This window comes from Nyctereutes procyonoides, unplaced genomic scaffold, assembly GCF_905146905.1.
Source record: "Nyctereutes procyonoides isolate TBG_1078 unplaced genomic scaffold, NYPRO_anot_genome, whole genome shotgun sequence".
NCBI lineage: Eukaryota > Metazoa > Chordata > Mammalia > Carnivora > Canidae > Nyctereutes > Nyctereutes procyonoides.
This window is the reverse complement of record NW_026575159.1, coordinates 31,211,411-31,234,090: the sequence shown is the minus strand read 5'-3', so window position 1 is coordinate 31,234,090 and position 22,680 is coordinate 31,211,411. Positions and strand designations below refer to the sequence as shown.

At 50.4% G+C, this 22,680-nt stretch overlaps 1 protein-coding gene across 1 annotated transcript in view; it reads left to right on the top strand.

Moving 5' to 3' along the window:
• The first annotated feature begins 557 nt into the window (after nt 1–557).
• Nucleotides 558–22,680, top strand: part of LOC129502440 (maestro heat-like repeat family member 5) — a 69,473-nt gene continuing 47,350 nt past the window's right edge. Inside the window, exons 1-9 of the mRNA XM_055314044.1 lie at nt 558–663; nt 1,039–1,263; nt 1,592–1,685; nt 1,738–1,848; nt 10,837–11,018; nt 12,461–12,606; nt 13,362–13,490; nt 17,781–17,940; nt 19,292–19,344. Of these exons, the coding sequence (XP_055170019.1) occupies nt 558–663; nt 1,039–1,263; nt 1,592–1,685; nt 1,738–1,848; nt 10,837–11,018; nt 12,461–12,606; nt 13,362–13,490; nt 17,781–17,940; nt 19,292–19,344 (1,206 nt within the window). The remainder of the gene's footprint in view (nt 664–1,038; nt 1,264–1,591; nt 1,686–1,737; nt 1,849–10,836; nt 11,019–12,460; nt 12,607–13,361; nt 13,491–17,780; nt 17,941–19,291; nt 19,345–22,680) is intronic.

The window sequence follows — 22,680 nt, the reverse complement described above, 5'->3', positions numbered from 1 at the left end:
AGCAGTCCCTCACTCCAAGGGGAGCCCCACCTGTAGGGCCTCCAGCAGCCGAGTATGGTGACAAGGGGTTGTGCTGGGACCCCGCTCTCTCCGCAGCCTTGCAGCTGGACTGTGGCGCAGGGTGATGGGAGGCCATAACCTAATTCCCACTCTCCCTGGAACAGAACATGGGCTGGTTATCCGTTGCTGGGTAACAAATGACCCTGAGACCCAGTGGCTTCAAACAACACACATTTACTACCTCACAGTTTCTTAGGTCAGGAATCCAGGCTTGGGGCACCTGGGCCTGGGGTCTCAGGGTCCCTCGGAAGCCAGAGACAGAGGGGCCGAGCCCGAGGCCACATGCGGAACGCAGATACGCGCGGGGACTGTGCCCAGAACAGGGCCCAGGTCCACAGCACCGGCCCTGGGAAGCCCACGGGCACTGGGACCATTGTGACCTCAGGGGTGAGGTCAAGGCTGGCCGGGCGGGGGAGGGGGACACCCGGAGATAGGGCTGCCCCACCCAGGACAGAGCCCACGCCTGGGGCCTGTGGGTTCTCCAAAGGCACCCCAACATGGACGGGCAGCATTCGGAAAAGTCACAGAGCGACACCACGGCTGATAGGACGTCATCAGCCATGTCCCAGAACCCCAGGGCAGCCCAGCGCCAGGCTGGGACACGTGGGAACCCAGAAGGGGACGCCCCATGCCCTGCTTCCCACAGGTACCCTGGCTTCCCTGTCTTTCAGGAGAGCACCTCCCTGCAGGGCAGCGAGGAGCACCCCCGGGGGCGCATCTGGGGGCTGAGCCCAGGCCCTGAGCCGAGAAAGGAGGAGTCCCTGGGGTTGAGCCCCACGTGGCAGCCCTTCGCTTGGTGGAGAGAAGGCTGGGAGGGACAGCACTGCATTCAATACCGCTGCTGGTGCGGACAGCGGGGGGTGGGGGGTAGCCGCGTGTCACTGGCCCTGTCCACACTGCAGGCGTGAAGGAGGGGACGGGGACAGCTGGGCTGACACTGTCCCCCTGCTTCCCTGAGCCTCAGCTTCCTATCTGCAGAACGGACAGTAGTGCAAAGACGGGCGCATCCTGAGGAAGGCACCCCTCGGCCATCGGGCAGCTCCACCTGCCTGGGCCCCGGGGAGGCCGGTGGGGGAGCAGGTCAGAGGCCGGCGGGCGCCCTCCCCTGCCAGCTCAGACCCCCCACCCAGGGTGCCCTCCGTGGGCCCCAAGGCGGGCCCGGCTCTCCCGACTATCCCCGGCGGGTTCCGGTGCAGGATTCCCGTGAGGGGCGCCCATTGTGGCGGGCTGTTCCAGAAGGAGCAGCTTCGTACCTGCTTTGAACTCGGTTATTTTGATCTGCGCACAGTTGCCTCCATGTGTGTGTTGTCAGGCCCATCTCCTCCTTTGCCACATCTTGGATCATCACTTCTAAGGCGAGAAAACGCTCCCGTCTGCAGCTGTTTGCCTGACTATGCTTCTGTCATTTTTCTGTATTTAAAAATATATTCAGTTTTGGTCGTCACAGGGCTAGGATACCATTTTAGGGCAGGATACAGGGCCAAGTGCTTGTGGGTGACACTGAGCAACCCAAGGTCCCCCCTGCGTGCAGAGGGGAGCCGGGCCCCAACCCGTGGCAGCAGCCAGCCTCCATCGGAAAAGCCGCGCTTCCTGGGAGCGGCAGGGAAGTGGCTGGTTTGTGCGAGGTGGTAGGAAGGTTCAAGTGTGCCCTGAGCCCCACCGGCCACCATCCCGCAGAGGCCGTGTGTTCTGGGACAGGTCACTGGGCCTGTCTGGGTCTCGGCACCGCGTGGGGTGGGTGTGCGAGGACTGCATGGAGTGTGATGAGGTGGGGCTGGAGGGTGGGAGGTGAGGGGACGAGAGGGGAGCTCATCGCTCTCCGGCAGTACGCTCTATGCAGCCGGGGCGAGGGCGCCCCTCCCTGAAGGCCTCCGTCCACACAGCACTCATCCTCCGTCCACACAGCACTCATCCTCCTCCCACCCAGCGCCCCCACACCGGGCACCCCACTGGCTGGGGCTCCCCGCCCAGGCTCGTCTAGCACGGCTCCACAGCTTGTGCAAACCCTGTCCCTGCTCAGCTTCTCCATCTCACAGGGTCTGCCCATCGCCTCCGCCTAGAACGCGAGCACGATGAGGAAGGGTGTTCTGTGTGTTTCGTTCAGATGGCCCCCAGGGCCTGGAGCAGTGCCTGGCACACAGAAGCATTTAATAAGTGCTCACCGAGGGGATGACGGCAGGAAGGGCCGAGGCTGCCCTGTGCTCTGCAGAGGGCTCCACAGCCACCCCCGGCCAAGGCCCAGCCCGTCTCTGCCCCGACACCCTGTAAACCCCGTCATCCCAACACGTGCCCCGGACCCTGCGGGCCTGCTGAGGTCGGGCTGGCCGAGTGGGGAAATGCGACATCCCTGGCAACCCCGGGAGGGTCCCCTGCTTGGCCACCCGGTCACGGGCTCCCACAGAGGCAGATGGCGGGGAGGGTCCTCGGCTTGGGCATGGCTATGGGATGGAGTGAGTGTGAACGCCATCTGGGAAGGGAGCTGGAGGAAACAGGACTGCCAGCAACAGCTCAGGAGGACGGGAGGACGGGAGGAGGAGGGTCTCACTGCCTGAGGAAGGCCCCCCGTGCTTCAGACTCACCCGTGCACGCGTTCCTTCTGCAGACCCTCCCTGACAGCTGCCCCGGGACATGTTGGGGACCCAGCGACAGACGGCACATCCCCAGGGACACGTGGGGAGGAAAAGGTCCAGAGGGTGGGTCAGCAGTGACACCAGGGTGCAGGGGAGCCAGTCAGCCGGGGAGTCCAGGGGAGGCACCCCCAGCTCCGGGACACTCCAAGTGCCCTGCCAAGTCCAGGAGGCTGAAGGGTGGGCGTCTGTGCGCTGCCCTGAAGGGACAGGACGAGAGGAAGAGAAAGGACCTGTGCTCTGGGCGGCGGGGCCTCAGAGCAAAGGCCCACCAGTCAAGGGGGACGGGCCTGGGCAGCTGGAGCCTGGCGAGGGGGCTGCGGGGGGAGAGCTAGCAGCTGCCACAGGGATCGGGATGGGCAGATTGTTGCTTTGATACATCGCTCTACCAATCATCCTACAAATGTTTGCTGAGCGCCTGCTGGGTGTGCCAGGCTCCGTCATAGGCCCGAGACAAGACCTAGAGACCCTGCCCAGGGGGCTACCTCCCAGGGGGGCAGACAGCCAATCAGCAGTAGATGCAATAAAGTAAGTTGTAAAATGTTACAAGGTTAAGAGTGATGTGGGAAAAATGGAGAGGGGCAGGGGGTGGAGAGGTAGGGCAAGGGGCAGGCTGCAATCTTAAATAAGTTCGTCGAGGAGGTAATAACTGAGCCAAGACCGGAAGGAGGTGAGAAACTGAGCCAAGGAGCTATCTGGAGGAAGGACGTCGCCCAGACTCAAGGGCCCGCCAACACAAAGGTCCTGAGGCAGAAACGCGCCTGGTGGTTGGAGGTGGGGGGCAGCAGGAGCTCACTGGGGCCGGGATGGCGTCAGCAAGAGAAGGCAGGAGGAAATGAGGCCAGAGAGGGGGTGAAATCACCTCTGTTCCTAGAGATGCTGCTTTCTTCTCCGTGACGGTATAATTTACGCGCTGTAAGAGTCACCGTCCATAGTGGACTGCCGTGCAGAGCCTGGACAACATCACACAGCCATGAACCCACCACCACACGCAAAGATCTGAAACAGGTCTAGCTCCCCGGGGTCCCCCATGCCCCTTGTGGCCAGCCCTCCCCACCAGCTCCCTGTCCCCAGGAAGGGGACCGCTCACCGGTTTCCTGTCACATGTGACCTTCTTCAGAGAGAGTCAGAAAGATGGGGCGACACAGTGAGGGGCTTTCAGGGCCTGGTTTCGCTCACGTGGCGCATGATGCGCTTCCGGACCATCGCCGCCGTCCTGTTTCTCAGCGATTCATTTCTTTTTTTCGTTGCTGGTCCGGTCAGTACTTCCGTGGGTATAATACACAGTTGACGCAGGTGCCAGAGGACACGTGCATTTCTTCGGCGTGGGGCTGTCCCACACAAAGAGCCGTTAACAAACGCTCGCATACAGATTTTGTGTGAACGTGGGTTGTTAGGTCACCTGAGCGCACATTGAGGAGTGGAGCGGCAGCGTGGGATCGTGAGCATATGTGTGACCTCCCAAGAAAGTGCCACACCACTTCCCGCATCCTCACCAGCCCTTCGAGAGGCCCGATTACCCACCCGCGTGTAGTATTTCCAGGTTTTTCTTCACTTTTAGCCATTCTAGGAGATGTGTGGTCCTATCCCACTTTGGTTTTGACTTGTCTCCCTCATGAGCAATGATAGGGAGCACTGGTTAGGTGCTTATTTGCCATCAGATTATCTCCTTGGGTGGAACGTCTGTTCAAATCTTTTGTATTTTGTTTTTTTTTTTTAATTTTTTTTTTTTTTATTTATGATAGTCACACAGTGAGAGAGAGAGAGGCAGAGACATAGGCTGAGGGAGAAGCAGGCTCCATGCACCGGGAGCCCGACGTGGGATTCGATCCCGGGTCTCCAGGATCGCGCCCTGGGCCAAAGGCAAGCGCCAAACCGCTGCGCCACCCAGGGATCCCAAATCTTTTGTATTTTGTTAGATTGTTTGTGCTTGTGTTTGAGTTTTTGTTTGGTTTCGTGAGTTCTTTATACATCCCAGATACAGATCTGCATGGGATATGGGACTTGCAAGTATTTCCTCCAAGTCCACAGTTTATCTTTTCATTTTTTTTCTAGATGTCTTTCAAGAGGCAGAAATTCTTGGGTGGGGGGATGAGGTAACCAGGTGACAGGCATTAAGGAGTGCGCATGCCTCCGCGATGAGATGAGCACTGGGTGTTATACTTTATGTTGGCAAAATGAATCTAAATTATTTTTTTTTTCAAAAAGAAGCAGAAGTTCTTAATTTTCATGAGATCCAATTTAACGTTTTTTTCCTATGGATTATGCTTTTTCGTGTCACATCTAAGAAATCTTTGTCTAACCCAAGATCACAAAGATTTTCTCCTGCATTTCCTTCTAGAAATTTAGAACTCTAGGTTTTACTTTTAGGTCTGTGATCCATCTTGAGTTAATTTTTGTATAGAGTGTGAAGGATAAATTGAGCATTTTTGCATGTGTACCTTCAATTATTGCCATTCGACACCATTTGTCGAATACATTTTCTTAGTTGAATCACTTTTGCACTTTTATCAAAACCCAGTTGGCCTTGGGGCCCCTGGCTGGCTCAGTCCATAGAACATGTGACTCTCGATCTCAGGGTTGTGAGTTCAAGTCCCACATTGGATGGGAAAATTAAAATTAAATTAATAGAGCTCTGACTTTAAAAAAAATCAGCTGGTCTTGTACATGTGAGTCTTTTTCGCATTGAATATTTAGATAAATTTTGATAAAACTGACATCATAACAATATTGTTGAACATGATATATCTTTCCACTTGTTGAAGTCTTCTTGATTACTTTCATTGCTAATTTTATATTTTACAGTTCACAGACCTTGCAATTATTTGCTAGATGTGTACCTAAATATCTCGTGATCTTTAATGCTACTGTATATGGCACCATTTTAATTTCGATTCCCAGTTGCTCAGGGCTAGTACAGAGAAACATGACTGATTATTGTACCCTGACTTTATTTTTGCAAATTTGCTGGACTCACTGTTCAGTTCTAGTAGCTTATTTGTAGGTTCTTTGGAATTTTTTAACTAGGTGATAACATCCTCTCTAAGTTAAGATAGCTTATTTCTTCCTTTCCAGTCTGCACACTTTTTTTTAAAGATTTTTTATTTATTTATTCATGAGAGAGCGGGGTGTAGAGACACAGGCAGAGGGAGAAGCAGGCTCCATGCAGGGAGCCCGATGCAGGACTCGATCCCGGGTCTCCAGGATCAGGCCCTGGGCTGAAGGCAGCGCTAAACCGCTGAGCCACCCAGGCTGCCCTAGTCTACACACTTCTAATTTCTTTTCCTACCTGTTTGTATTGACTGAGCCTCAGTACCAGGTTGGATAGAAGTGGTGAGAACAGACATCCATCCTTCCCTCATTCCCAATGACGTGGGGAAAACATGGATGTCTTCACCACTAAGTACGACGTTAGCTGTAGGATTTTTGTGGATGCTTCTTATCAAGTTAAGCAAGTTCTTTTCATTCTTGTCTCTATCGTGAATAGATGTTGAATTTTGTTTTCCTTGCCTATGCTTTCTCTGCATCTACTGAGGTGATTATATGATTTTCTTCTTTCATCTTCCAATATGGGGAGTTACACTGATTTTCAAAAGTTGACCAGCCTTGCATGCCCAGGATAAGGCCCACCTAGTCATGGTAGATGTGCATGTCTATATATTTTGGATTCTTAGGTTAAGAATTTCTTTGGTTTTGGTATCAAGTACTAAAGGCTCACCTCACTGAATGAGCTAGGCTAGGAGGCGTTCCCTCCTCTTTAATTTTCTACACGAGTTTTATAGCATTGATACCATTTCTTCCTTAAATGCTTGGTAGAGGGATCCCTGGGTGGCGCAGCGGTTTGGCGCCTGCCTTTGGCCCAGGGCGCGATCCTGGAGACCCAGGATCGAGTCCCACATCGGGCTCCCGGTGCATGGAGCCTGCTTCTCCCTCTGCCTATGTCTCTGCCTCTCTCTCTCTCTCTCTGTGACTGTCATAAATAAATTAAAAAAAAATTTTTTTTAAAAATGCTTGGTAGAGTTTAAGAGTAAAGCCACCAAGGCCTAAAGTTTTCTTTGAGGGAAGGCCTTCAACTACAAATCCAATGTTAATCGTAGACAAAGGGCTACTCTGGTTTTTTAGTTCTTCTTGATTTTAAGCTTTGGTTTTTATGATTAAGGAACTCATCCATTTTATCTAGGATGTCAGATTTATTGGTATAGAGTTGTTCATAATATGCTCTCATTATCCTTTTAATGTCTGTAAGCTGGATCTTTAATGATGTACCCATCCTCACTCTTGATATTAATAATTTGTGTCTTCTTCCTTTTTGGCCTAATAAAGCCTGATAGAGGTTTGTCAAATGCAGTCATCTCTTCAAAGAGTCAGCTTTTGGTTTCACTGATGTTTCTCTATTGTTTTTCTGTTTTCTACTTCATTGATTTCTGCTCTACTTTTTATCATTTTCTTTCTTTGGACTTCATACGCCCCTTTCACCCTAGTTTTTCAGACCTCTATTCTTTTCTAATGCTATAGGTTTTCATGCTATAAATTTCCCTCAAAGCACTGCTTTAGCTGCATCTCATGTATTTTTTATATATTGTGTTTTCATTTTCATTCAGTTCAAAATACTTTTTAACTTTCAATTTCTTCTTGACTCATGCATTATTTAAAATTGTTATTTAGTTTCAAAATACTTGGGATTTCCCATCTATCTATCTGTGATTCATTTCTATTTTAATTATATTGTGGTCAAAGTGTATGCTTTGTTTGATCTGAATCCTTTTAAACTTACTGAGACTATATTATGGCCCAAGAACATGATCTATCTTGGTAGATGTTCCACATCAACTTGAAAAGAATGTGTGTTCTTCTGTTGTTAAATGGAGAGTTTTGTAAATGCCAATTAGATTCCATTTGCTAAGGGTACTGTTCAAGTCTTTTATATCCTTAAAGATTATCTATCTTCTTGCTCTATCAATTACTGACAGAGGGATGCTGAAATCTTCAACTATGATTCAACTATTCTTCAATTATCTCTCCTTTGAGTTCTATCTTTTTTTGTTTTATATATTTTGAAGCTCTGTTGTTAGGTACATGAACATTTAGAATTGTAAGTCATCTTGGTAAAATGATGCCTTTATCATTATGAATTCATTCTCTTTATCCCTGGTTATATTATTAACACTCAATTATACTTTATCTGATATTAATATAGCCACTCTAATTCTCTTCAGATTATTGTTAGCATGGTATATCATTTTCATCCTTTATTTTTCATTTATTTGTGTCTCTTACATTTCCAGCATATACCTTATAGGTAGGTTATACTCGGGTCTTGATTTTTTATTCGATTTGACACTCTCTGCTATTTGATTGAGATATTTAAATCATTTAATGTGACTATTGACTCTGCTATTTGATTGAGATATTTAAATCATTTAATGTGACTATTGATATAATTTGGTTTTAATCTACCACCTTGCAATTTATTTTCACTTTGTTTCTTCTTCTGTTTGCTTCTCTTTTCCTCTATATCTTTTGTTGGCCTATTAGCTATATATATTTTAGTTTCTTCTTCTGTTTGCTTCTCTTTTCCTCTATATCTTTTGTTGGCCTATTAGCTATATATATTTTAGTTTGCTCTTTGTTTGATTCTCTTTTCCTCTATATCTTTTGTTGGCCTATTAGCTATATATATTTTAGTTTGCTCTTTGTTTGATTTTTTAGTGATTGCTTTAGGGCTTATAGTTTACAAGTTTACCATATCTCAGTCTATGTTCAAATGATGTTATGCTACTTTACTTATAGTGTAAGAATCTTACAACATCTTATTTCCATTTCCCTCTGCTGGCCTTTATGGTACTGTTGACATATATTTTACTTCTACATTTCTTTAGGCCCTACAAAGCATTGTTATTTTTACTTTAAACTTGAACAATCAGGAGAAATATTTTACATTCGCCTACATATTTACCATTTCCACTGTTCTTTATTCTTTTGTGTAAGAAAAGAATTTCCATATTTCCATCTGGTATTATTTTCCTTCTCTGACAGACTTCCACAAACATTTCTTATGGTGCAGATCTGCTGATTATAAATTCTTTCAGGTTTAGTGCATATGATAAAGGCTTGGTTTTACTGTCAATCTTTTATATTTTTTTCTCTGTGTGTAGAATTCTAGTTTGCCAGGTATTTTTTTTCCACTTAGTGCTTTAAAATGTTGCTCCATTTCTCCTGGCTTGCATTATTTCTGACTAGAACTATACTCTTGTTCTTGTCTTAAACTTTTGCCTATAATGCACCTTTTTCCTCTGGCTTTCTTTCTTAAGATTTTCTCTAAGCATTGGCTTTAGGCAATTTTATTTCAAGATCATTTTGTATAGTTTTCTTTACATTTCTTTCATTTGAGGTTCATTGAGTTTCTTGGATTCGTGGGATTTTTAGTTTTTATTAATTTAGAAACCTCAGATATTATTTCTTCAAATATTATATTCTGTCTCCCTTTCTTCCCCCATGAGGATTCACATTACACACACACTATGCCCTTTGAGATTGTTCTACAATTCACTGCTGCTCTGTTCCATTTTTTCCAGCCTTTTTTCTATTTGTGTTCCATTTTTTGATAGTTCCTGCTGTAGTGTCTTCAAGTTCACTGATCTTTGCTTCTACTGTGTCTAATCTGCCCTTAAACTCATCCAGTGTATTAATCTCAAATGTTGTATTCTTCATCTTGTTTTTTTTCCATGTCTCTCCTTACCAAGCTTATGTTTTAATCCATCATGCTGAACATGTTGAATAGTGTTACAATAACATTTAATGTCCTTGTCTACTAATTCTATCATTTGTGTCATTTCTGTGTCACTTTTGATCAATTACTTTTTTTTCTCTGACTTAGGGGTCAAATTTTCTTGCTGCCATGTGTGCCTGGTAATTTTTCATTTGATGTGAGCAAGGCAACAAACCATGAACAAATTCAATAGGTACATTATGTGGTATATCAGAAGGTGGTTCATCTCTTAACATTTATCCATTAATTTATTCTACCACATAAGAAATGTATGTCAGATCATGTCATTCAGAACCCTCTATGGTTCCCCACTGCACCCAGGAAAAACCCAAAGTCCTGAAAATGATGAAAACAACACCTGGGCTTCCCTCCAAGATGGAACAACAAGGACTAGATTCCCCCTCCTGCCTTAAATGACTCAAAAATTGAGAAAAAAAAATATACAAACCCACTAATATCAAACATTAGATACCCTTATGTCCTTAGTTATATTCCTTAGTTATATCCTTAGCAGCTAGAAAGGACACACCATGACTGTGGTCAGTACTTGGGAACCAGGAACTGAGAGTGAACAAGAAATGAGGTCCCAGAGTGTAGAGTAGAACCCAATCCTGCCAGGAGGATCCAAGAAGTTGTCACCACTCCCTAAATGAAGAATGCCTCCTTTTTTGGACCACTTTGGCAATGGGCACAGTCTGAGGGATTCCTATCCCCATATTTGCAGAAGAAGAGGAGGGGAAGCAGAAGTAGGAAGGAACCAGCTTCAAGGAGCAGATGTTCTTCCTTGTCCCTGCCACATGGTTCTTCTCAGTGTCTCCATCACGCACATGTAATTGTTCTCAAGGACCAGGCTGGTGGACCGTGGGGCACAGATGGAGTTGTGGTCCAGTGGATCCATTTTCATGGCTCCTGCTCCCACAACTCTTGGATCTCCCTCAAAGGCTCCTCAGTGACATCTGAGTAGCCAGGGCAGTCTCATGTGTGGCCCTGAAAAGAGGCTCCTCCAGGTCAGTGCAAGAGCTAGAGTTGGGGATGCCATACCTGGAGCCCTCCTGGTCCTGCCGGCCACATCTATGCCACCAGCCCTTGCTGGGAAGCCAGGCCTCTCCAGGCCCGCAGGCAATGCTGCCTACTTAACGGCATTCCCCTCTCCAGGCCCACAGGCAATGCTGCCTACTTAATGGCATCCCCTCCAGACTCCTTCTTTACTCTCCCCCCTTGGAATTCAGGCAGACTATTAAATAGAAGGACAGACACACAGAAGCATGTTACCAAGCCTGATCCTGACCAACATGGCTCTCAGTGTCTACTGGACTTGCATTCATGAATGCACTCAAAGGTGCCCAGATATGTACACCCTGGACTTCTTTTCCATTTCAGAATCTCCTCCCCTATCTCCAGATCCATGAAGGACCTGTCTTGTATGAAGGTACCTCAGGACCCTGCTTACAGGGACAGACAGGCACACCCCACCACCATTCTTCTCTGCAAGTCACGGAGCAGCCAGGCTGCTCTGATGCCCAAGGAGCACAAGATGTTCATGGAGGAAGCCTACAATGCAGGTGATCACCAGCCCTGGGACTCTGGCAAGGTAGAGATGGGGTGGTCAACAACAGACTCCATCAGGTCCCTCCACTCAAAAGAGTCCTGGGGATGAGGGCCAGAGAGAATCCACCCCCCCACGCCCCGAGACCTTATAGATGTCGAGGACCTTGTGGACATAATGAGGCTTTCAGCAATGAGCCCTATACAACCTCTTTGGCCTCTTCATGCTTTCTGCGGCACCATCCAAAGCCCAAAAATTCCCTCCCTCACACCTCATCTTTCACTTTCTTACCACACCTCTTCACACCTTAGGACCTCAGCCTAGGCCTGACCCTCTCACAGGAATGCTGTTCCCCTCATTCAAAGGATGACTTGCCTTCATCCTTCTAGGCAAAGTTAAATTGCCACCTCCTCTGAGTAGCCAGTCCTGAATGGCCATCTTTGTTGGGATGTATTTCCCCTCCCCTCTCTGTGTGCCCAGGGCCTTCTATACAACTACAGAACCAAATCCACTGATATTGGGTAGGGCTCCCATGGCTGAAGGCTCCCTCAGAACTGAGCTGGGTCCTGACTCCTCTTTGAGGCCTCATTCACAGTGCTATGACCACAGAGAAGGAACATCATTGAATGTTGAATGACTAAATGGAGGGTGAAGAGGTGAAGGAATGGATAGATGGAGGGACAGAGGGATGGATGGCTAATTTGAGTGGATGAGTGATGGATGGATGGATAGATGGATAAATTTATGAATGGGTGGGTGGATGGACAGGTGGGTAGATAAATTTATGAGCAGATGATGGACAGCTAGATGCATTTATTACTGCATGGATTGGTGCGTGAGTGTAAGGATGGACAGAGAAGTGAATGAATAGATGAAATGATGTACAAACAGACATATGGATGAATGTGTGGGTGGATGGACAAATGGATCAATGGATAGGTAGATGATAGATGATTGGATAAATGGAGGCATGAAAAAGTGGTAGAATCAACAAATGGATAGAAATATACATGGGTATGGGATCCCTGGGTGGCACAGCGGTTTGGCGCCTGCCTTTGGCCCAGGGCGCGATCCTGGAGACCCGGGATCGAATCCCACGTCGGGCTCCCGGTGCGTGGAGCCTGCTTCTCCCTCTGCCTGTGTCTCTGCCTCTCTCTCTCTCTGTGACTATCATACATAAATAAATAAAAAAATTTAAAAAAAAGAAATATACATGGGTATATAAGGGTGTGAAACCTGCATGCATTCCTGCTTCCTACCCTATCTCGAACTCCAGGAGGACTGTTTGGATAGTTAGGTGGCCCAGGAATTCCCACTGTTTATGGTTCTTTAGTCCTCATTTTCAGATCACTATTTCCCATTCCTTGGCCCTACCCCCTCCCTGCTCACCTGTCCCTGCTGGCACAATATAACCTTCCCACAGCACTTCCACCCCACACCTTTTTCCATCTCCTTTAGCCATTTGCTTCAAGATGCTCCGTGACCTGAATGGGTCAGATCCCCTCCATCTGAAGTACATCATCAAGAAGATCAAAGGCATGGCTTACAGAGCCCCCAACCTGGTGCTGGAAACCATCCATGACTACTTGGTAGACAATCCAGAGGTGGGAGCTGCTTGGGCCATTGGAGGGTCTGCATGGGGAGTAGTGGGGAGGGCCAGACCTCAAGGCTGGTTCAAATCTTGGCTCTTTGGTGCAGCTAAATGATTTGAGGCAAGTCTATCTCCTCATATGTCCAATGAGTTAAATGGGGAGGAAGGAAGGTGGGCCAAAATCAGAATAGTCTCACGATATAGATGTTATGATCCCCATAGATAAGAAAACAGACTTAGGAAAGGAAAGTGATCTGCCTAAAGTCACAGAGTGATTAAGTGGCAGAGAGGGACGGATGGATGGTTAGATGGATAGGTGGATGGGTGGATGGATGGATGGATGGATGGGGTAGATGGTTGAATAGATGGATAGATGGTTGGATGGTGGATGGGTGGGTGGGTGGATGGGTGGATAGATGGATAGGTTGGTAGATGGATGGATAATTAGGGGGAAGATATGATTAAGTTTTAATGAATGGGTGAATGAATGAATGAACTGACTATAGAGGCAAAATGTCTTTAAAATCCCATAACAGTTCCTGAAGGTAGAGACAAACTTTTATTCATCTGTCTCTGTAGAACCTAGTTCAGGGCCTGCTCATAGTGAATATTCACTAAATGATTATTGGACAAATGGCCAAGTGCATCCACTGGGGCCCTCCCCCTCTGGCCTCCTTGGCCTCCTCAGCCTCCCCACACTGGCAGCCAACTCCCTGTGTGACCAGACCCAGTCTGTCCCTGAGCCTCTGCCCACTTTGCCACCCACAGATCTCCTCCCGGCACAAGTTCCGGCTGTTCCATGTCCTGGAGGCAGTCATTGAAGCCAGCAACTCCCTGGAAGAGGCCTGGCAGAAATCATTCATGCAGCTGGCCCTGGAGAACATGACCAAGTCCACGGTATGCCTCCCATCCCAGAAAATAGGCCACTTCTGGGAATACAGGCTGCTGCCCCCAGCATCCAAATAATGTTGGGGGTGGTCAGCCCTATGGTTGACCAAGTGATTTCTGTCCGTTTCATTTTCTTACCACCAGCTTTTTCAGAGGGACAACCTCATGCACCCATTTTACAGTTGAGAAAGGTGAGATTCGGAAAGCTCATGGCTTGTCTGGGTCTACTGGCCCCGAAAGTAGAAGAGCCAAATGTCAGCTGGAGCATAAAGCCCTCTCCCAGAGGTCCCAGCCCTGAGATGGGCCCTGGGTGCCCCCACCACCACCTGTTCTACCATGGATGCTTCCCACACTCAGGCTCTGGAAGCCCTCCTGCAAGTCCCACCCGTTCTTCAGGCTTAACTCAACTTCCACTGCCACCTCCTGGTCTCGCCTGCTGGAGACTTCGGTTTGGTCCCGAATCGCACCAGCCCTACCTGCCCCAGGCCTGGCCATGGCCTCGGCTGACTTCAGCTCCAGGGACTTGGGGGCTGGTGGCTCTTCCTTAGACCAGCCCAGGACTGCCCCAAAGTGGACGTGACTTGTCACTGAGGCCCACCACCACAGGCCCGAGCCTTGGCACCCCAAAAAGCGGGAACAGGTCTTTATGACCCCTGCTTACAGATGGAGGGAGGCTCAGCGGTCTAGGAGACTTGCCTGCAGCAGTTACCTGGCCGGGAAATGGCCGGCGTGACCAGCCTCCAGGCTCCCTGCAGAGAGGCCTGTGGACCCTTCCCAGTGTGGGAGTCAGGGAAAAACAAAGAACAAAGTCCATAGCCCGTGTAAATGTGTTCCAAATTTCTGTCCTTTTTTTTTTTAATTTAAGTCATTGTGTGAAGCATGTCAGGCATATTTTTAAAATGTAAGGCACCTATGTATAGTCGACGGAGCAGTGGTAATACCGGGGCACGGGGCACGAAGGCTGTCCATGGCTGCAGGGCTAGCGGAGCCGACCAGCGTCCGGGCGCCAGCCTGGCTCAGCCTCCCTGAGGGTGGACAAGAGCCTCTCCGAGGCTGGGCCCGCTTCTGCGCACGCCGCCGCCCACCGCCAGCTCTCCAGCGTGGGTCGGGCACTTCAGCAGGCACCGCGAGCTGGCCCAGGGCTCACAGGAGACAGCAGGCACCTCATCACCCAGGTCCCGGCCAGCCCAGCCTGTCTGCCAGCGTCTTGGTGTCCAAAGCCCAGTCTGGGGCCCCGGTAGCCCTTGGCAGCTGAGGACGGCATCCCAGATACCCCGAGCCTTCCTCTTTCCTGGCCTGCTCTCTCGCTTTGAGGACACACACACACACACACACATGCACACACAGCATCCTGAAAAAGGGTGTTTGGGAAGTACAGGTGGCGACCAGGCATTTCTGGAAATCTCTCTGTTGTTTCACCCCAGACTCTGTGTTGGAGATTGTGGACAGAAACATCTGAAATGAAGTCAGGACTGTCGGGGTGGCAGCAGAGGTCACCAGGGACGTTGGTCTCCTGCACACCCACCCCTGGATGAGGGTGAACTTGAGGCCATGCCGACCACAAACCGCCACGTCGCGTTGCGTTTCCCAGAGTGAGGCTTGTTTCACTGAGCGCCGCCCTGGCAACCAGCAGAGGGACCTATCCTGTGGGGACCAACGTGAATCAGTTTTGCCTCCACCAATCGTAGTCCTTTCAAACAGCTTCCGTAATAAGCCTGTGGTTTCTGCCTTTATAAACTCTTTCTCTGGGCCCCTGGGCGGCTCCGTCAGCTCAGGTCATGACCCGGGGTCCTGTGATCAAGCCCCACTCGGGCTCCCTGCTGAGCCTGCTTCCCCCTCTCCCTCTGCCTGCAGCTCCCTCTGCTTGTGCGCACTCTCTCTGTCAGATAAATAAATAAAATCTTTGGAAAATGAAGAGAATCTCTCTCTCTTCCCCTCTCCCAGCACATTCCCGTCGCCTGCTGGATCTGTGTCTCCCAGATCGGAATTCCCCAAAGGCCCCAAATACACTCTTCGTTGGCTTTGCAGGTCAGTTCTTTCCTGTTTGACAAGATCATTGTCACATTGGCGATAATGTCCCACTGCCCTAGGTGCGGCCAGACACTTCAGAGCCATCCTGGACGTTAGACCTTCATCCCTCCCGCGGGCTGGCCTGCAGCACCTTCCTGTGTCTGCGGCTCCCAAGGGTGCCTCGCTCCGCGTCTGTCCCTAGCCACCATGCCTTCTGGCCCTGCCTCCTGCAGTCTGGCTGCTTGGGCCCCTTGCTTCTGGAACATTCCTCCCATACTTCACTGATGGTCTGGCCCCCTGGGTTTCTCTGCCCTCGTCCCCCCGAGGCTTCAGAGACACCTAACACATAGGCAAGGGGTGTGGGGTGCTCGGCAGTCCCCCCACTCTCCCCTGGTCTCCCCCCGACCAGTTCCCTGTCCTCTGTTCTGCTCTCTGAAGACTCATAGTCTTGCGGACCTCCCGTGGCATTTCCAGCTTGGGCCCCTGGTGCCTCCGACTCTCTCGTGATCTTGGTTTTCGCCTCCAGAATGTTCCTTTTCGCATTAAGCTGTTTATAGCATTCATGGCTGCAATACCTCCTCTTATCTCTCGGGATGTTCAACACACAGCTTTGCTCGAAGTTTTCATCTCTGTTTGGCTTGCGTTTCCTCCGAGGAGCTGTTTTCTGGTTTTGTCGGGTGTGTGGTGCCGGTTTTCGTCTCGCACACCCGAGGCTTCTGCAGCGTGGCTGTCTGCCCGGGGTTCGCACCGACGGGGAGCTCGGAGCACCCGGGCGGGGTGGGGGGGCCGGGATCTGCTGCCGCCCGCCACCCGTGCTCACCCCCGTGTCTCCCATCCCGGGCCGCCCAGAGTTCCCAGGGAAGACCCTGCCACAGCGCCAGCCGGAGGCGGAGGCCCCGGGGAAGCACCGTGGGCTGCCTGGCCTCCCGCCACAGGCCCGCAGCTGCCCCCTCGGGGGACCGAGCCTCCGGACTTCGCTGGACCCTCCAGGTGCACAGAGTGGGTACGGCATCCGGGCACCTGGCTCCTTCCTAAACCTCTGAACCCTCCCCCAGGCCCCCCAGGTGCAGAGGGGTGGGAGACACGCCCCCCGGGAGTCCTGCCGGTTGTGACAGGGCCAGCACCTGGGCCCATGCTCAGCCCCGCCACCTGTCACTCCCTGGCTCTCCAGCTCCCAGGCCGTGGCTGCTGTCGTCCTTTTTAAATCATCTCCTAAATGTTGTTTTGTTGAGGTGGCTTGTTTGTTTGTTTGTTTGTTTGTTTGTTTGTTTGTTTGTTTTGAGGTGTTTGAAAGAGCAAAATCTGGTGCCTGGGAGCCTCAGTCAGTGAAGCGTCTGCCTTCGGCGGGGGTCATATCCCAGGGTCGTGGGATCGAGTCCCGTGTGGGGCTCCCTGTTCAGCGCAGAGTCTGCTTTCTCCTCCCCTACTCTTGTGCTCTCGCTCTCTGGACTGTGTGCACTCTCTCTCCCTCCTCCTCAAATAAATAAAATCTTTAAACAGAGAAGAGCAAAATCGACTTCAATGCACCACCCAAATGCGAAGCCCTCGTATGGAGACTTGCAGTGAATTACCAACGACAGAATGATTTCTTAGGAGGAGTCCCACAGCATCACAGGGCCTCCAGGGACCACAGGCCCCTCACTTTCAGATGCCACCAAACACAGAGCGGACCTCTGGCCTCAGCCCGGCGACGACCGTGTGGCACCCCCCTCACACCTGCAGCCACGGAATCACCTGATGGTTCTTACTAAGAATCAGAGAAAAGAGGAAGCCAAACTTCGCCAGACCGTGGTGGGCCTGTGGCCCCCGGCACCTGACACCCTGGCTTCTCGGGAACAGAAGTCCACGCAGGACCATTGGCTGTGGCTCTGGATTCCTGGTGATAAAGAATCAAAGGCTATGACGTTGCCCCAAGCTGCCAGGAGCTCAGGAAAAGAAGTGGTGTTGACGGGAGCCTTCGGGGCGCATCTCCAGAGCAGGGGCCTCCGGGAAGCCTTTAAAACTGGACTAGATCTGGGGAGACAGGCGGGTGGGAGCAACGCTCCAGGCTCAGCAGCAGGAAGCATAGGAGGAGCAGGGGTGCAGCAGGGGTGCTGAGAGTCACGAGAAGCCCTGAGCCCCGGGGGAGCCTGTGCTTCAGCTGGCGCCTGTGCACCGGGCTAGCTTGGCCGCAGCTTCCCAGCCCACCCTGGGTGGACACTAGCCACCCCGTCTACCAAACCGACCCCGCGTGGAGATGCCAGAGCTTGCTCCAAGCGCCCACTCCTCCTTTTTGCCTCCTGCCTCCAGGAGCTGGAGGAGGTGTACCAGGACGCGGCCAGCGACGTGCTGCTGGCCATCTGTAGGCACTCATGGCGCATGGTGGCCCAGCACCTGGAGACCGAGGTCCTGACGGGCGTCTTCCCTCACCGCAGCCTCCTCTACGTGATGGGCATCCTGACCTCGAATGGTATGTCCTGCCCGAGGGGCCTGAGGCACCCCCAGCCTGGCCTGGGCTGGCTTCTATCCCCGGGGTCCCAGGGGCAGTGGGGTTTGGCAAGGGGGACATCACAGGGAAAGATGCAGAAGGGGGCTTGGCAGGACACACGCGGGGCCAGACTCCAGCCACACGACAGGCAGGCCTGTCCATGCCAGAGCACCCCCACGGCTCCCACCCCATGGCCAGCCTGGGCCACATCGGGACCCCCATGAAAGGAGACCGCCAGCCACCCAGCCGGGTGTCACAGGCCTGGGGTGTCCAGCTTCCAGTGCCTCTAGAGCAGCCACTGCCACTGAGCCGGGGGAAGGGCCACCCTGGACACCCAGGGGGTGGCTGAGGACCCTGAAGGAGGGCCTATAGGAAGGGGTCTTGCCGGGAAGAGTGTTTAGCGAAGGCAAAACAAGCAGCTCTGACTGAGCACCTGCCCTGTGCCGGGCTCCGGGTTCCGGGCCTCAGAAGCTCACGGCCTCCAGAGGGAGGCAGGAACCAGCTTTCATTCACTGTCCGCTCCCAAGCATGAGCCAAGCACACTGCTGTCCCCAGAAGGCACTGGGCCACTCTGGTGACCTCAGGGAGGGCCTCCTGAAGGAGGAGGCAGCCACGTGGGAGCCACGCCTCAAGGAACATGTAGGAGTTTGAGGAGGGAATGGTGCGGATCCCCCACAGGACCTCAGCAAGGGGTTGGGGGTGGTGGAAAGAAATGGATGTAGGAGGCTCACCCATCTAGAGGGGGCCCGGCCCAGCAGGGGGAGCCTCAAAGGCTGAGCCTGGGAGTTTGGCTCCGAGGCCGGGAAGAGGCAGGCCCGGGCTTAACTGGACTTCGTACACCCTTCCCAGGACTGGCAAGCTGGGTGGAGGTCCCTCTGTACCCGGATGAGCTCTGAGACTCCCAGGGCCATCCCCAAAGCAGCTGCCCTCTGAGCTTGAGTTTCCAACGTCCCATAAAAGCTTTCTATTCTCACAGCACACCACTCTCCAGGCCTTACTTCTCTACCCTCCAGAGGATGCTACCACATTCTAGCACATTCCCAATGGTGAGGCCCAGAGGGATGACCCCTCCATTCACCATCAGTGAGCTGAGGCCCCAAAAGGCAGCATGTCTTGCCTGAGGTCACACAGCAAGGGTGGCAGGGCCACAACCCCATCCAGACCTCGAGCCCAAGCTCAGCCCACCCCCCTCCACAAAGCCAGGACAAGCAGAGGCAGGATGGTGCCACCCTGACTCAGTCCAGTCCCTAAGGGCTGGGGGACAAGGAGCCAGAGCTCCAGCCCCCGTGCAGACATCAGACTTGACCTCCAGTGATGCCCTTCTGTCCCGCAGAGGCCATCTTCAATGAAGGAGAGAAGGCATGCTGGGAAGAGCAGCTGGCCCAGGTAGGGAGGAGCCCAGCCACTGGGGCCTCCTGTGGGGACGATGGTGGCAACAGGGGAGCAGGACACCTGCCGGCCCTGGGAGGAGGGGTGGGGAGGGGAAGGAGGGAGACGCTTCACTGTCACGGATGAGCCAACAGGCCTGGAGGGGAAGTGACCCATGGAGGAGCTGGGTGTTGAACCTTGGTCTCTGGATGCCTGGCCCAGAGCAGGAGTCCAGCCAGACAAGGCCCTTCCTCCCCATCCTGGGTGCTGGACACACAGTCTCGGGCCCAAAGAACACACAGAAACCCTGAGACCCAGGTGGGAGGAAGCAGGCCAGAGTGGACGGAGCTGCCACAGCCAAGGCATGGTGTCCTGCAGGCGCCCTCTGACCACACGCCCGCGTGAGGGGCTCCTGTGCTGGGGGAACAGACATGGGCCCCCTGACGTACCTGGGTTCGAGTCCAGATTCAACCAACCACAGCTGTGTGACGTGGGTGGCCTGCTTTGCCTCTCTGTTCCTTAGTTTCATCGGTCCAGTAGGGATATAAAATACCTGGTTCCAATGTTTGTTGTGAGGACTATAGGATGCAACCCACGCAAAGTGCTTCTCACTGCTCCCAATACACGGGAAGCCCTTGTTAAATGCTAGTTAATACTTTCAGTTACTAACAACAGTAACCCCAGAACAGCTGTAACAAGTGGCATCTGGTAGAAATGATACCAGGGTGGCAGAAATACGGGTAATTGATAGAAAAATAAGACAGAAAATCACTAAAGATAAAGAAGTCTTGAACAACATAATTAACAAAATTGATCTAATTGACATTTCTTTCAAATGTAAATAGAACATTTATGGAGACAGGTCGTTTGCTGGGCACTATATCAAATTTCAATACGTTTAAAAAGTCTGAAATCAAACAGAGTACATTCTCTGACCAGAATGTAAATCAGAGATCAATAGCAAAAATGTAACTGGAAAAAATATCCAAATATTTGGAAATTAGACAATACACCTTTAAATTATCTGTGGGTCAAAGAAGTCACAAGAGAAAGTAGAAAATACTTTGAACTGAACACTTATGAAAACACAGCATATGAGAATTTGTGAGTTTCGACATAAAGCAACCTCAGAAGAAAATTTATGTTTTAATGCCAATATTAGAAAAAAGGGTATAAATCTATTATCTAAAAAGCTCTCCCAACGGTGGAAATTAAACCCAAAGTAAGAAGGAAGGAAATGAGAAAATCGAGAGTACAAATCAGAGAAATTTTTTAAAGTGACAAATAATAAACCCAACAGTAAGTTATTTAAAAAGGTTGATAAAATTATAAGCTCTTTGACCGCTTGATCAAAGAAATTAAAAACACAAGATCCCATTCTCAGAATAGCAGGATTATCGTTGCACATCCATTAGACATGGGACAGCAATAACAAAATATGATTCCAATAAACTAAGCTATTTATATTGATAGACAAAGTCCTTGAAAAATACAAACTATCAAACTAACACAAGAAGAAACAGAAAATCTGAGTAGTCTTGTATCAGAGAAATTGGAATCATAATTATAAACCTTCTCACAAAGCAAACTCCAGACCCAGATATTTCACGGGTCAATTCCATCACATAGTTAAGGAATAAACACCATCAATTCTCTACAAATTCTCTCAGAAAAATAGGAGAAGAAGGAACACATCCCGAATCAGTACGTGAGGCCAGCACAACCCAGACAAAGACGTTACAGGAAAACTATAGACCAACAGCCTTCGTGAAGATGAAGTCAATTCCTTAATAAAATATCTGCAAAATGAATCCAGCAACACAGACAATACCCCATAAGGAAGGGGGTTTACCCCGGGGACACGAGGTCAGTTTAACATGTGAAAAGCAGTAAGTGCGATTCAATACATTAACAGAACAAAGTCTGGAAATTATGGTCGTCTCAATGAAGGAAAAGCATTTGACAAAAGGCTTCTGATTCCATGCGTGTTTTCCAAGGCCACCAAGGGATTCTCCAGTTCTCAGTGGACACTGACCGGGTGTCAATTCAACTCTGACATAACCTGGAGGCGGCATGCGACCCCAAAGGTTGAGGGCTCTGTCCCACAAGATGCCCCCCCTTCAGATGCCAACTGCAAGTCCACCTACCGCCTATGCTTTTGACCAACCAGCTACAGATCAGAGGGTCCTGTGTCCCCTGCCATGGGTTTGATTCATTTGCTAGAGAGGCTCACAGAACTCAGAAAAGCATTTCACTCACTGGATCACTGGTTTATTGTAAGAGGATCCAATGCAGGAGCAGCCAGATGGAAGAGGTGCACAGGGCACGATGTGGAGAAAGGGAGCAGAGCTTCCGTGTGCTCTCTGGACGTGTCACTCTCCCCACACCAGCACCAACCTGGAAGGAAGCTCCTGGACCCCGGTCCCGTTGAATGTGTATGGAGTCTTCACTACCAGGCATGACTATGAAATTGTTGGCCAGTGGTAATGAAGTCACCATGCAGCTCCTCTATCATCCTGGAGGTGGGGGGATTTCCTCCTCATGGTTGGCTCTCCTGACCACCAGCCCCATCTTGTGGTTACCTCTGGGCTTCCAAAGTCCCCACAATTAGCATGAACTCAGGTGTGGTTGCAAGAGGCTTGAATGAAAGCAAAAAGACACCTTTATCTTTCTTATCACTTAGGAAACCCTAAGGGTGTAGGGGCTCCGCTGGAAATGGGATGAAGAGCAAATATATATCTCCCATGATTAATCACAATATCATGATGATAATGGCCCTGAACAAAGGAGAATGTGGAAACTGACACCCATGGAGAACCTACACCCTATACTATAGATGACCAACTGAGCCCTACCCCCTGGAGTCAGAAAGAGGGCAAACAGTCCACTCCCTGCACTCCTGGTCCAATTTCCCAGACGTTTCTAACCAGCCTGAGAAGATCAGAAAAGGTGGGAAAGACCTATGGGTTGCAGTGGAAAAAGTAAAACTATCTTTCCCTGCAGACAATGTGATTGCATATGCGAAAATCTTACAGACGCTTTAAAAACAGTCAATGACTAGTAGAAATTAGCAAGATTTTGAAATACAAGATCAATAAATAGAAGTCTACTGAATGTCTATATACTAGCAACAAACAATTAGAAGATAAAGTTAAAAAAAAAAGTGACAGGAGCACCTGGGTGGCTCAGTGGTTGAGCATCTACCTTTGGCTCAGGGCATGACCCCGGGGTCCTGGTATCAAGTCCCACATCGGGCTCCCTGCAGGGAGCCTGCTTCTTCTTCTGCCTTTGTCTCTCCCTCTCTCTGTCTCTCATGAATAAATAAATAAATAAAATCTTTTTAAGATTCTTAAA